We start from the raw sequence: 16244 nt of genomic DNA on the forward strand, positions 1-16244 counted from the left end.
AATCTGCCTCAAATGAGAAAACCAAGACCCAAACCCAAGACCCAAGGCTTCCTCCAAGCATCAAGTTAGCCATCCAAGAAGCTCTTCCAATCAAGTCAGAAATCAACTAAGATAACAATAGTCAATCCTAGTTCAACCAGCGTCCTGCTTCAACTTTGGCCCCCTGCTTCGACCTACAACTTTGGCCCTGTAGCAACTACAAAAACCCTAAGTTTGGCATATGCCAACTGTTCAATAAGACTTCCCTCAAACAAGCCAAGCTCTCCAAAGTCTGACTAGATCAAAACAAAGTATTCGGCTCTCCTACAACTTGGATTTGCGATTCAGCCTCCTATAATTCGTCCCTACAATTTTTGACCTCCCTTGTAGTTGCAAAACCCCGAACCTTCGCACATGTAAGAGAATAAGGTTCAAAAACAAAATTTCTTCGTTCTTCTTCAAATCTTCTAGACCTTCGCACTTGCTTCCTTGATGTTGTCAGCTTCAGATCGAACTTCCTGATGAGAGAGATCGAATTGGTGTTAAATGAGATCGATGTTGCTTCTATTTATACACATCTGTGAGGTTTGAATGCCTTCTTTTCGGCCGACTTGTGCTTGGAGGTTTCTAGAACTTTTTAGACTCAAAATCAATATCTTTTACATGTTATGTCTTGCCCGATAAGGTCTCCTATAAATGATAAAGACTCTTTTGACTGAAGAAAAATATTCTTTTGACGTAACAAATCCTAGAAGCATGAAGAACATGCTTGACCTAGATGACCATCAAAATGGAGCATTAAACCCATGCTCAACATAATATTTTTCTTTCTTCCTTTTCTTGTAACATAAGATATACATAATGATTTGAGTACATTGACAATTATGAATGCTGAAAATAGTTACATTTTCTAACAGGAAGCACTTGATCTTACAATCTTACTTAGATCCTTCTTCTTCTTATCACTCTTCTGACTGGTCTCACCCTTCCCTTTTCCTTTCTTTCCCTTGGCTTTACCTGCAAGAGCAAAATTCTACTCTTCATTCTCAACCTTCAACCCCTTGCCATTGTCGTTTGTAGAAGCCTCGACAAGACTGAGCCTAAGCTCCTCTTCAGTGAAATCACTCCACAGGCATTCCCAAACTGGTAGCTTGTCTCGTCCAGTTATTCCTTGAATGAAAGTTTGCCATTCCTTCGTAAGCCTATTTAAATTTATCCACCCCAGCTCATTGTCTTTTGGTTTCTCTCCTACAGCTGCAAGCTCATCTCGGACTCCCTAAATCCTGGTGAAATAGAAAGTTATGTCCTCACCCTTTTGCATTTTGGTGATCCTTAGCTTCTCCTTGAGAATCATTTTACGATTCTCAGATGGATCCTGGTATAGCTTCACAACGACATCCCACGTGTCCTTTGTCGTATTCTTATCTGCGATATGTGGAACTATATGATCTCAAACTCCATCGAGGATCATCCTGTTTATCTTGGACATATCCTTCTTGTACTCATGGAAATGGATAGGATCTATCGATACAACTATAACATTTATCATGAACTCCTTCAAACCAAGCTCATCCAATAGAAAGAGCATCCTGGCCTTCTAGACACCAAAGTTAGAAGCTCCGTCAAGTCTATCCTGATCTCTAAGACTTGTTGTGGCCATCTCAGCGAAACTAAAAACTGCAAAATCTTCTTCTCCTATTTGGCTTTCTCTCAAATCTGAGATCTGTGTGCTGGTCGATTTTGTTCACTACTCTGATACCATGTAGAAAATCCACGAAATTTTGCAACTGCTAATATGAACAATCTGAAATCTAGTTTCTTTTCATATAGACACAGAATTTCTCTACTTATTTTGCAGCAGAATAGGAACAGAAATAAATACACAATCACACAATTCAAAAACACAATTTTTCTAGGGAACCCAACTGGGAAAACCCTCTGCTTGCTTGAGAATTTTATTGATAGAAGAATGAGCAATAGATCTCTTACAATACAATTTTGTTTCAATAGAAACCAATCTGATTTCTCTCTGCCTGAACTAGGCTTGAAACACCTGCAAGACCCTGATCTCCTTTTCTTCTCATTTGAGCACTCCTGGAGGCCAATTTCCTCACACAAATCCCCTTAAATCATAGCACATAGGCTGCTCCTATAAAATAGGAATTTATTCCTATTTCTTAGCACAATTCCCAAGGAAAATTGCCCTCTACCAACTTGCACACAAGCTCCTTCTTACACACACTCTCTCACAAGCTCACACACAAACTCGTGCTCAATAATGAATACAACTGTGCCTTTGGTCCTCCTTATAAGCAATTTGAATGGCTAAATCTGGCAAATTGTATTTTAAGAAACTGATTTTATGATTGATGAGTTAACTGAGTTGAACCAACTCATGCAACTCGTCTCATCTCAATCCTAGAACTTGAGACTCAGTCACTTGTTCTTTCTCCAAATTAACTCACACTAGAAGACAATAAACTCAGCCTTCCACTTCTGCACATTAGTTAACTGCTTCATCACTCGTAATTTGTAGGAACTCATCCTAAATCATAGGGATTTTTCCTAATTTGTAAGGAACATGAGCATGCTATGAAGGAACTCGTTGTGGTCCCTTTGATTAAGGCACAAATCAAGGAACCCTTCTTCACTACTATTTTCAACAAAAACCCCAACAATCATGAAACATCTATCTCATAACACCATCATCATCTAATCCGTTGGGAGCTAAACCCATCCTCCATAACAAGATGTAGCACATACAAAATAAGCATGTACACCAAACCATGCCATAATGAGATAGTGTACTCCAATATAACAGCAAATACGCAACCAACGGGTGATCAACAAGGAAAGCACATGTGAAAAGGCCACCAAACCATCAAGCACAATCATCCAACCAAGGAGAAGTGGAATTCTTCCAAACCAAAGACCTTGATCAAATGATACAACGCCAAGAAGACAAGGGTTTCCATGAAGATGTATCACACCATGTCGGTCCAATGCTCCAGGATACTAGCTGCAAATCTCCATCATTGTGATGAAAATCACAAAGTGGAACCTCGTACAATATGAGTAACAGGTGGCATCCTCAAATATAAGTAATCAAAGTTGACTTTCCCTTGCATACAAAGCATTAGTTAATTAATTCTCCTGGAGACTAAAACAAGGATAATGGGCATTTATCCAATGATCAAACTTGACCATGTCCAAGTAATGATGGACAGTTACCGTGAAGTCAGACTTAGTAAAAAAGTGAATAGGATGTCCAATTTCAATATTATAATTTAGGACACAGAGTTTGTGAATAGCTGGGTGTTAGTCATGGTTTATTGTGAGATTGCTAGTCCTTACAATGTTAGTGTACCAGCATGGTTGGTTCAATATTGTTAGTGCATTGGTTGAAGTGGGTGGACATGGACATGGGCAGGACAATATAACTGCCCTCTGTAACAGATTTGAAGACAGTAATGAACATCTTATAGGCAGTTTTCTCCTAGCACATAGGTTTTTACTATAAATCTATGTGCTCACACTATGTTATGATTGTTTACTGATGTCAAGTGGTGCTTATTATTTTTTTATCATGTTACATGGATGTGTTAACAATTAGTTTGCTTCAGACATGCCATTCAACACTATTTAGGATACAATAGAGTGTGCCAAAAAAGAAATAAGATGTCTATGACCTGTGACATCATATATTATACACTAGTTTACTATTGATCAGCCCAAATGCAGAGACAATGGAGAACGATTACTTTGAGGACCAAGGGAAATATCTCACAAGAACAGGAATCCTTTAAATAGTACTATAAACCAACACTAAATACCTAGAAGTCACTAAGACAATGGTTTTTAGTCTGGTTTTCCTGCATTCCAACCTATAATTCAATATTACTGATTGGAAATGTGTACCTTGCACTGTCTCCTTCAAATCTTAACAACTAGTATTACTACAGAGATAATCAGAATCTACCAAAATTCTTGTCTAACTTAACATATTTAAGACAATATAAATACAGATTGGAATAGGAATGAAGCATCACACTCAATGTTATTTAATCAATTTCCTTTCACTTGGAAAAGACAATTCACATGATTGAATTGCAAATACTTAGAAAGAATTTTGAAACAAATGATCAAAGCACTGTAAATACTCACTGTTAGCAGTACTGCTATCGAGGAGGACATTGACAGAATCTTGAAGATTTATCCATCTGTTTGTACTCTGGACAACATTCACTGACTGTCCACCATTATTTTCTGCTTTTATTGCCTCCGCTAAAGCAATGTTTGACTGTAAGACTTTACTGTACAAAATATTTTGTGGATGCTCCAGCAACTGCCCACAAAGAAAAGAGAAGTTAATGAAAACTGAAAGACAGGCTCACAGAAATAACCAAGAATGTTTCTCTCGTATAATGCAACTTTCTAGTCATAAAGTAGACTACCTATACCATAGTGAGTACCTTTTTGTATACAATCTAGACTGCAAATGCCTGTTCAAATACATTTATGAAAATTATCAATAAAATTAAACATCAACAGTGCAAAGTTTCTCCCTCTATCATCCAAATGCAAGTTCTCCCTCCATCCAACCAATAATACCAATTGGAGACCAATCTCAACCAGAACTTATAGTTAATGGCTACAGTTAATTATCATAAAATTATGCTTTGATGTAATAGGAATACCTGTATCTATTTCGGTAAGCAACATAAATGGTTAGTTGTTGACATTTCATAAATAGGACATTAAGTGACATTCTCCCCACTATATATTATTGTCCCTACATTGTAAAGGGACTCTTTAAGTCAAGACTCAAGAGGTATCTTAAATTTCAACCAGAACTTATAGTTAATGACTGATTATTTATCATAAAATTATGTTTTGCTGTAATACGAATACCTGTATCTATTTTGGTAAGCAATTTAAATGGTTAGTTGTTTACATTGCATAAATAGGGGATTAAGTGTAAACACTCTCCCCACTATATATTCTTATCCCCACATTGTAAAGGCACTGTTTAAGTCAAAAGGTATCTCAAGAAGTATTTGCAGTTGATTAGCTAGTAGAATCAGCGGACCATTACATCACTTTTTGTTATCATTTATCACGGCAGGGGAGGGAGGTGGTGGTGGGTGTTGATTTGGGGTAGCATCGGATGTGCTCTAGCCACGAAAATTGGTGGAGAGGCTAAAGCACATGAGATCTCCAATACCCATAAAGGGTTTGGGCAGATTCTAAACAGTTCAGGAGATATTAAAATAATTAATATTTTAATGGAGTCCCTAATTCTAAACTTACGGAAAATAAAATATTAATGTGTACTAAATTACTAATATAAATCTGTGTTAGAATGGTCCAAAAGTCATGGATCAAGCCAGATCTAATCTTAGTTGTTGATTAGGGGCTTAATCTCGGCCATTGATTTGTCAACAAGAAAAGTATAAGAGGAGGCTTGAGGGTCACTTCGAGAACACACTGAAGGAGACCAGTCAGTTCAATTTCTAGAGTGGGGTTAGCTGAGAAATTGAACTAGTGGTCTGGAGAGCAGTCAAGAGGTAGCAAGTACAGAACAAAGAGACGGGAGATCAGCACAGATGTAGAAAAGGCAGACGGAGGGCCAAAGGAAGCCACGCAGAGCCATAAAAGACTGCGCAGAGCCAGCAAGGTCTGTGTCATCCACGGAGAGGCTGCAAGAGTGACGCAGAAGGCCAAAGAGGTTGCGCAGAGTCTCAAAAAGCTGACGCAAAGGGTTTCAGGTCACGCAGAGGTCAGTAGAGCTGACGTTGGGTTCAAAAGAAGTGCTAGAAAATTTGTCTATCTGTGGGTAAGCAAGTTTGGCACCCTGTTGTACTAGAAAATGGTTGAATAATAAAATCCTTCCTTGCTGCACCGATTTTCCCACATTGGGTTTTTCCGAGGACATTAGTCCAAAATAACTGTGTCAATGTGTTGATTCTTGTGCATATGTTTGTTTCTGTAATATGGTGTGATATCTGCAGCAATACTTATTTTAATGTTTATTGAAGTAATTTCATGAATAACTTAAGGTGAAATAAGTAGGAAAAGTAAAAGTAAATCAGTTGCTGCAATGATAGAATTTTCACATGGTATCAGAGCAAGTAATCAGAGACAAAAGGAAAATCAGTTATGGGTTGAGACCACGATGCAGAGGCATCCACCTTAGGGGACTCTCACAAATTTTCAGAAAATTGCACAAGAGAAAGAGATTTCGATTTCTTGATGTTGGCTTCTAGGCTGGAAGAAGAAGTGGCGTGCATGACTAGTGTTCATCATCAAAAGTATGGTATATAGACAGTGGAGCCTCGTGGCATATGACGGGAATCAGGAATTGTTTCTCAAAATATCAAGAAGAGAAGATGAACTTTCAAATCACCATGGGGAACAAGGCAAAGTGTACTCTAGTAGGAAAGGGTACCACAGTTTTTCAGACAGAATCAGGAGAGCGGTTCTGTGCCACAAATGTGATGCATGTACCAGGATTGGGGATGAACTTACTTTTTGTGTCACAACTACAAGGTAAGGGCTATGACGTCTACTTCATCAAGGAAAAGGTATACGTCAAACACCTGAGCTGGAAAAAGAAAGTGTAGATCGGGATCAAAAGTAATCGGTTGTATAGATTACAACTAGAATCACCAATGGCACTAATAGGCAGTCATGGGGACAAGGACTTGAACAAACTATGGCACAGAAGGATGGGTCACTTGCACCATGGAGCTCTGAGAATTCTCAGGAGCAATGGAACAAGAGTTTCGAATCTAAGTACGGAACGAGATGATGTATGCAGGGGATGCGCTCTAGGAAAGTACGTCAAGGCGGCATTTCTTAGGAGCAAACACAAGGCCAAGAGTGTACTAGCATTGATACACTCAAATATCTGCGGACCCATTTCCGTCAAAGCTCTCAATGGTGCCGAGTATTTCCTTACCTTCATTGATGATCACTCGAGGAAAACTTGGATTTATTTTCTGAAAACCAAGGATGAGGTTTTCTATCGATTCAAGGAGTTCAAGGCTCTGGTGGAGAATCTGACAGGTAAGAAAATAAAATTCTTGTGCTCACATAATGGTGGAGAGTATGTCGATAAGGACTTCATTGATTATTGTGCTAAGGAGCGCATCATAAGAGAGTGGGCAACTCCCTACAATCCGAAGCAGAATGGGGTGGCAGAAAGGAAAAACAAGACTATTGTAGAAGCAGCTAGGGCCATGCTGTATGATCAAGATATGCCAAAATTCCTGTGGGTGGAAGCATGCAACACGGCTATCTACGTTGAGAACAGGACTCCTCATTGGGCATTGGGCAAGATTACTCCAGAGAAATTCTTCATTGGGAAGACACCTGAAGTCAATCATTTCAGGATATTTGGGAGTTTATCATATTGTCGCATACCCAAAGAAAAGAGGAAAAAGCTGGATCATACTGCAGAAAAGGGATATCTGGTGGGATATAGCGAGAATGCTAAGGCATACAGAATCTGTCTTCCAGGGAGCAGGAAGGTAGTAGTACGACGAGATGTAAAGTTCATGGAGGACAGAGCTTTCAGAAGATCTCGTGAAATGCCTTCCAAGGAGCATTCGAAAGAGGATCTGTTGGTCATGCCTCTTCAACCAACAAGAGTGAATAATTCTTCCTCAGGTCAGGAAGATTCTCAGGATGAAGAGGAGGAGCAAACAGAAGCCCCTGCTGGCAGAGGAAGAACTAGCAGGAAACTTCGTCAGATTCTGCATGATGCAAAGAACTTCATCAGTGAGCAAAGGAACAGTAAGGGGGAGCGAAAATAGCTAGACAGATATCGGGCGTTAGTAGCTCAGGATGGAGAGCCTGCCAGTTTCAAGGAGGCAGCTCAGCATCAAGTTTGGCTAGATGCAATGGTAGAGGAGGATAACTCCATAATGGTGAACGATGTCTGGGAGGTGGTGTCAAGGCCTCAAGACAGATCTGTGGTAGGTTCAAGATGGATCTAAAAGATCAAATATGTTGCGGATGGCAGTGTTGAGAAATACAAGGCCAGGTTTGTGGCTAAGGGGTATGCTCAAAAGGAAGGGATTGACTATGAGGAAACCTTCACCCCGGTAGCCAAGTACGGGGTAATAGAAGAATAGGTATACATTAAACAACCAAAGGGCTTTGAAACTCATGAGATGAAGTCTCATGTATGCAGACTGAAGAAAACCTTGTATGGGCTGAAGCAGGCACCGAGAGCGTGTTATGGTCGAATAGATGGCTACTTGCAGAAGAGGGGGTTTGTCAAGAGTGACGCGAATCTGAATCTCTACTATCTGGTCGTAGAGAACGAGCCGCTTATCTTAGTATTTTACGTGGATGATCTCTTTCTGACAGGATCATCCAGACTCATTGAGGACTACAAGAAGAATCTAGCCATAGAGTTTGATATGAAGGATTTGAGACGAATGCACTACTTCCTAGGGTTGAAAGTATGGCAGCAGAAAGGAGAAATCTACCTTGGGCAAGGGAGGTATGCTACAGAAATCCTGAAAAGGTTCGAGATGGGAGACTGTTCTAGGGCCATCCATCTTATGCCCTTATTAGGTGTTGCAAAGAGGGCTGAAAGGCAAGATAGATAACCAGCAAAGGGGCCAAGCTCCCCTTGGAATCAACGCACAAGTATTAAGGCCTGTAAGGGAGGTATTTGTCTGCGCTTTTGTGGCTGAGGTGGTCGCAGGATCTGAGCTGACCAAGATTCTCTGTCATGGTTGATGCCTAGAAAACCCATGAAGCAGATCTAAACTATGGACCCAAACATCTTGTGAAGCAACTCAAGTGGAAGGCCTGGATAGGGAAAGATCATTGCAATTTTTGAATGGCTTGGAGACCAAATTGGAGCACTGGAATACTACTGTATAGGTGCCCTAACCAGACCTGAGAAACCTCAGGAAAAAGGATCAGAACCTCAGTGCACAGGCCGAGTTGTATGGGGTTGAATTGTTGTCCTATGATGAGGTATGTATTGAGTTTTTCATATTGATGTTTGATAGGTTAAGAAGGATCAGTTGAATGGAATTAGGAGCAACGTATGCACAGGACTGTTAGAAAGAGCCCTTCTTGGGCAAGGGTTTATGTGCCCTATCTCATATGATTGGACAGTGATGATTGGCTATATGATTATTCTTATGAGTGTGACATAACAAAGGGTTACCTACATGATAGTGACACTTGACAATGATAATGTATGGCAATGACATAAGATAATGTCACTTTTGTTTATGAAAATGGCGTAAGGCAGTGAGTGATTTATGGCAGAGTGATGTATATGACAATGACCTTGATGATGTTGGACACAGATTGTCATTGATGTCAATATGGCAATATTAAAGAGGAGGAGACAGAGCATATCGGAGCCAAGAGGAGCAAATGGACCGAGAGGAGCAGATGGAGCAAGAGGAGCCAAGAGGAGCAATATATATAGAGCCATCAGTATATGCCAAAGAGAAGGTGCACACAGAGCCATCGGTGGAGCTGCAGGAGGAACCATATAGCAAGGAAGCATATCAGAGTCATCAGGAGCTATCGGAGGAGCAATGGATGCGTTTAAAAGCAAACAGAGGACGCAGAGAGCCATCAGAGCAAATAAGAGCAAACAAAGCCATCGGGAGGATTATAGTGTATATGGTATCAAAAGATAATTATATATATATAGCAGGCGGAATACACCATTGCTGAAACCGTTGTTGAACACTGTTGAAACCCCTGGAGAAAAGTTGCTAAAACACCAATTTCTCCGTTGCTGAAACACCGACACTTGTCAAAAATTTGCTGATACACCAGTTTCAGCGTTGCTGTAACACCAGTTTCGGCGTTGCTGAAACACCTCCGTGACGACATTATATTTCCGCGTTGATAAAACACCTCCGCGACGACATTATATTTTTGTGACACCATCAATCGAAGGTAATCATGAGGAAGATAAAGCGAATGGAGGAGAGAAGCCGGAAGGTCAAGCGAGTGTTGAGGAAGCCGAAGCTCAAGCGAGCGAGGAGGAAGCCAAAGAGCCATTGAGTAAGTGGAAATGAACGGACAAAGGCATGAGAATGTATAAAACAGTAAAAACAGGGAATTGTTGGGTGAGCTGCTATTGCTACTGTTGCTATTGTTGCTGTAGCTGTTGTTGTTGTAGCTGTTGCTGCTGTTGCTGTTGTTGCTGTAGCTGTTGCTGTAGTTGTTGCTGCTGTAGCTGTTGCTGCTGTTGCTACTGTTGTTGTAGTTGTTGTTGTTGTAGCTGTTGCTGCTGTCGTTGTAGCTGTTGTTGCTGTAGCTGCTGTTGTTATTGCTTCTGTTGCTGTAGTTGTTGTTGCGATTGCTGCTGTTGCTGCAGCTGCTGAAAGTTGCTGAAATACGCTGTGAAGGCCGTTACAACTGCTGAAAGTTGCTGAAATACGCTGGAGGAAATAGAGGCCGTATGAGGGTCCAACAGAACAGAAAGAGGGTGCAGCAAAACAGAAAGAGGGATGAAGGACCAACAGAACAGTAGGCAGTCAAAGGGGAGAAACAGCCAGCAGAGAAATAGTCATGCTGAAGCATTCATTGTGACAATGAGAACATAAGCTTGAACAAAAAATTGTTCTTTATACAAAGTTTAGTGCAGCTAACAGAAGACTGACTAAAGCTGTGTGAAGACATTATCAGAGAGAAAAATGGCTATTGGAGACTATGTGTGGGCAGTGTGCAAAGTTGTAAAGACTCATTCATAAGAAGACTGGTTGTCATTGATACTGTAGCTTGGAGACTACAGTGAAGCTGTAAATAGATAGAACTCAGCAGAGAAGAGTTCTGAGAGCAGAAGGATTGGAGTCCTTGGGGTTGGTGCCTCAAAAGTGAGAAGGATTGAAGTCCTTGGGCTGGTGCCTCAGAAGTAAGTAGGATTGGAGTCCTTGGGGTTGAAGCCTCAGAAGTAGGAAGGATTGAAGTCCTTGAGAGTTTGTGCTCCTAAGTCCAAGATTGGTGTCTTGACAAAATAGAGTTGGTGCTCTGGAGGTTGGAGACTCACCAAAGTCCAAGTTGGAGCTTGGCAACTGATTGCAACCATCTATATATTGTATTTATTTTACTACACAGTTTACATTAATAAAAGCATTTATTCTTGTTGTTCATCTTGGGTTCTGAATATATATGTTTTAACTGGTAAAACAATAGTGAGAAAAAGAAATACTGATTCACCCCCCCCCTCTCAGTATTTCCAACAGATGACAGTGATCTTGATGATAGTAATCTATATGACGGTGTATCTATTACAGTGGTGACAGTGCAGCCATTTAATTATGTTAAGTAAAAAATTAGTAACTTTGTAGGTTTGTAATTATAGGCAATGTCACATGGTTCGAGTTCGAGTTCGAGTTCGGAAATGATCAGGTTCGATTTAAGTCCGAATTTTTTAATGAGGTTTGCCATTAGGTTCGTTTATATATATACAGATGTATTAATTATATGATAAAATAGTAAGAAATCAACATCAGTAAACATCAAAAATGCTATTACGGACATCTAAACTGCAAGGATAAATTACAAGCTTGAGTTATGATATGAATTTATGTGTTTTGATCTATGGACTTGGGTAATGGCTATAAGGTTCAATGAGGTTCGCCGAACCTCATAATTTTTTTAAGGTTCGCCAAAATTCGAACCTCAAGGTTAAAGTTCGACAAACCTTGTGACATAGGTTATAGGTTAATTAGGCAAAAGGTCACAATCAAAAGATCATGCCCATTCACCAAGAGGCACCAGAGGCGGGTATATAAGCCAGAGGGGCCTCCTATGTAACATCATCATTCAGTTATTTAATAAAATATATATATATATATATCTTTTCTATCAATTATTGAGCTTCTAAGTTCCATTTGGTATCAGAGCATTCCTTTGCATTTACAAAATTTCTTCGTTACGAATTCATAAAATTCATAAAATTTTAAAGGTGGGATAGTAAGTTGTCTCAATCAAAATTGATCATGTTGAGAAATCAAGGGGCAGCTTAATTAGGTGATTTCTCTTACTTTGATAACTACTTGTGATGTATTTTTACTTAACTTGATTAGCTTCTTATTTCACTTGATTATTATTATGTTCTTATCATCAAACAGCTACCAAAATATAAAGATCAAATAGACAAGAGGGCACAAAATGTAGGGCTGCAAGCGAGGGCCAAAACCTCTCCTCTTGAGGAAAACCCACAAGAATTTTTTTCTTCTTATAGAATGTTCAGATGACGAATTCCAAGACCTAAGACCCTTGTCAAAGACCCCTCCAAGACCAAGTCAAACTTCTCCTTCTTGATGAACTCTTCCAACTACTTTGACCTAGCAGCTTCCAGCAATTTTGACCCAACAACTTCGATCCAGCAACTTTGACCCAATAACTTCTTGCAACCTTGATCCAACAACTTTAGCAACTTCCAGCAACTTCGACCTTCCAACAATTTTGATCTAGCAGCAACTTTGACTTCCCAGCAACTTCGACTTCCCTAGCAACTTCTTCTACAACTTCGACTTCCCCAGCAACTTCTTCTGTAACGTTGAATTTTCCAGAAACTTCTCCAATCTCGGTCTAGCAGCTACTTTAGAAACTCTAAAATGAGAGAGAGAGAATACCAAAAACTTCGATCTTGCTTCTCTTCTTGTTTTACTTGAGATCCGTCCTTCTTCCTTGTCTTCCAGCGTCTTTGTTGAGGAGATCGAACTTCTCTCTTGCTTGATATGATTGTTTCTCAAATGAAGTCTAGGTTCCCTTATATATAGGCTTCTTAGGAGGTCAAATGGTTGCCCATGAGACCGACTTGATCCTTCTTGTAGGCCGACTTGTTTGACAAGGTCTTGGAGGGTCTTTATGACACTTTTGATTTTACAAAAAAAATCTTTACAAGATACAACATGCCCAAAGGGGTCTTCAATGTATGACAATGACTCTTTTGACTTCATAATTCTATGACAAAGCTAGGAGCACTCAATGGGTGCTTAACCTACAAAGAAATTTATCTTGAGAATGAAACCCATGCATCAAGAATGACAATAATAAATTTCTTTTCTCTTTAACATCAAATATATAAAATCATGATTACAATAGACATTATGAAGACCGAACCTAGTTACACATTTCAACATTCCTTCTTAACTAGGGAGGTATTCATAATCCATACGTGGTACTTGGACATTCTCATATTGAAGAATTCTCATAAGAAGAGTCGGGTTGGTAAGCCATCTCATAAGCTATTTTATCAACTTATATCTGTGCATCTCATCATATCAACCAACATTGTCATAGGGCAAGGCCTTGACTAACAACTCTATCTCTCCGCAAGATTAGAGCACAATGTGGGCGAGACAATGTCTATTAGACAACTTTCATCATTGTCTCTCAAGGCACATACCCCATCCGGATGTTCAAAAGGTATGTCCTTTTAGGAGCATTCCTATCTTAGAATAACACATCCTCAAGGAATTTCCTCTTCAACTACTCTTGCCCATTGGATGCCCTACCACATCCTCAAAGAGTATCGGAATCAATTTCAAATGCTTACCTAATCCTCCATTCTTTCTTCATAACATGAAGACAAGAATGATGTGTCTATCTCTCCCTCTCAACTAGGGAGGATCTACCCATTCCTTAGGAACTTGCCCAAGCTCTGTAATATTCCCCCATTTTGGATATGTCAAAGTGGAAGGAATCTGCCCATGGTATTTACCGTGGTAGTTGCCCATGGCATTGGCCCACAGTATTTTCCTTTGTTTTTCGAGGGAAAACAACAAAATAAAGTCTCTAGAGTCCATCAAGCCTATAAAAGGGGATAGGAGCCTAACAGTGTGATCATGTTGAGTTACCTATCTATTTTGTCTTGTTGAGAACTTGGCGAGGCCAGTTCTAGTCCAATCTCAGGACGAAAACCCCGCAGAGACTTTGTCTGGTGGATCCATCAAAGGTCCATGATTGTGCTTCAGTCTTTTGTTTTCTTATTTGATGAGCAGTCGTATATGTTGCATAGCAAGGGCTTTAGTTGGCATGCATCTTGTGATCTATTATTAATATACATAAAGGTTGCGGCATTTCTAGATTCCATTTGTGTTCCTGCTTCTTGTTGAAAGTTTTTTATTTAGAACACTAAAATGTGCTAGATCTGTCGAAATTTTTAAGCTTTGAGTTATTACAATGGCATCAGAGTTGTGCCTCCTGCCAGCCTGAGGGTTTTATGCAGGGAACCTCGATGGGATTTATTCTCACCCTAGCCAACAGTTCCATCTTCGGTGATATTTAATATCATCCTAGTTGGCCTCTTATTTTTCAATTAATTATTTTTGGAGGTGTCATTCTTCTTGCAATGCTTGTCAGAGTGGATTTGGGCCTATTGTACCAAATCTGCAGTTCTTCCCATTCATATTCAATTTCATGAGATGATATTTGTTGCAATGTCAACATTGAAGATTGTGGGAGAATATTGCATCAGAGTGATGCCCATACGGCGTTAAAGAGGGACCAAATGCTTCAAATTTAAGATTCGCATTGCCGATTGGAATTGCTGCTCTATGCAATCGAAAAAAAGGGTCGATCCCTATGCACAGAAGCAGATCTAGCCATAGGACTCCTGTTGCAAACTCTTTGTCCTAAGGAGAAGGCCAGACACCAAGGGTAGTCTCACTACATATGAGGGGAGATTGTGAAATTGATCCGAATTGTCCTAGAACACTCTCTAAGTTTTCATGAACTCTTTAAAAATCATGCCAAAGTTTCAAAGTCTTATAAAGATCAAGCTTATCAGAGATATCCTCGAAACAGTTGCAATTTGTGAACAGCGCGGAGCAACGATGACCCTCGGTCAAGCACGCAGACCGTCGGCTCAGGGTAAAGTGCACTGCCACAAATTAGTAAAACCAGAGGTCAATTTAAGAAACGGGGGTAGTTTCTAATATGCGATTCGCGAACCCCTCAAAGAAGGGAAAGCTCCGAGCGCCCGGACCCAAAAATTTATAAAATGCAACAGATATCGCGTAGATTCTGTCAAAAGCGGGGTCTCACAAAAAGCAGCAGAATATCAGAAGGGCTTCGAGCGGTAAGCGGTTTCAACCAAGTCCCGCCCAATACCACACAAGGGGTGCCACACGTCTGGCGGAAGAGAGAGAAAATCGCTCACATCGGACAGGTAAACGTCATGTTACTTATCCGCCCAATATGGACGATGACCGTTGGATCTGGAGGCTCCAGATCAACAGCGGAGATGCATTCCGATGGGTGACCGGATTTGATGAGGTAAACAGGCAAAGTTGTATAAGATTTGAAGTCTGAGGTGGACGATGCGTTGGCAGAAGGTCATGTTTCGCCGGAATTCTTAGAGTTAATGAATTAAACGGTCATTTCAAAAACGTCCAAGAAAACTAACACTCAGTTCATTACAAAATAGGTGGCCACCTCCCTGTGAGGCGTTATGCAGTGATGATTACGCAGAACAGAGGCAGGGAAACCGGAAAGCTGGGAAGTGAAAACAAACAGTCAGAAAGCAGATTGGCTTTAAAGCCACAAACTGACAGAGAGAGAAGCAAGTTAGAAGCGGAAAGCTGAGAGCAGAGAGAAGAAGTCGAGCTGACCTGCAAAAGTAAAGGCAACATCGAGCCAGAGTTAAAGACAGAGCCAGAGAGAGTCAGAGAGTCTGTGTACTCCAGAAAAGGCTTGAGAGGTTCAAGGAAACTCTTCTGTATATGCCTGTCATGTATGAGTCTCAAATTGGGCTCATACTACTGTGACCAATAGAGGTCGAGTATCAGTAAAGAGAGTCTGTGTACTCTAGAGACTTGGGGGATGCAAGTACAATCTTGCTGATTTATATCTGTATGTGAGACTCAAATTGAGCTCACTGTTGTAAAAACTCTACTTAGAAAACATAATAGAGAGGCCACCACTGAAGGCTGGACCGGGAGACGTAGCCCAGGAGTATTGGGTGAACTCCTTATTAAACTTGTTGTGTTTATATGTTTACCTGTTATGTTTTCTCTAACTACTTCAGTGCCTGTGTGTTTCGCAATCTTATCAATCCATTGTATAAAATAACATAGACACATCCATGCACATGAGTCTGTAATACCTTAATTGTTTGTCTTAGATCAAGTACAGATCATAAATACAACGTGGCAGACCAGAATCCTTTTTAGCAGGAGCGGAATCAGAATTATTTTTGCAACGTCAATCAAACTCAGTGCGCAGGAAGACTGATTCCAATGAGTGGTGGGGTTATTTGA

General features: G+C 40.3%; 1 protein-coding gene across 1 annotated transcript in view; it reads right to left on the reverse strand.

Moving 5' to 3' along the window:
* NRPA1 (nuclear RNA polymerase A1) overlaps nt 1–16244 on the reverse strand; it is a 471665-nt gene that overhangs the window by 352497 nt on the left and 102924 nt on the right. The window contains exon 7 of the mRNA XM_089432122.1: nt 4144–4324. Within this exon, the coding sequence (XP_089288248.1) occupies nt 4144–4324 (181 nt within the window). The remainder of the gene's footprint in view (nt 1–4143; nt 4325–16244) is intronic.

The sequence above is a fragment of the Pinus tabuliformis genome, chromosome 5_1, assembly GCF_031772625.1.
Source record: "Pinus tabuliformis cultivar Carrire ecotype Pingquan chromosome 5_1, CPIR1, whole genome shotgun sequence".
In the NCBI taxonomy this organism is placed as follows: domain Eukaryota; kingdom Viridiplantae; phylum Streptophyta; class Pinopsida; order Pinales; family Pinaceae; genus Pinus; species Pinus tabuliformis.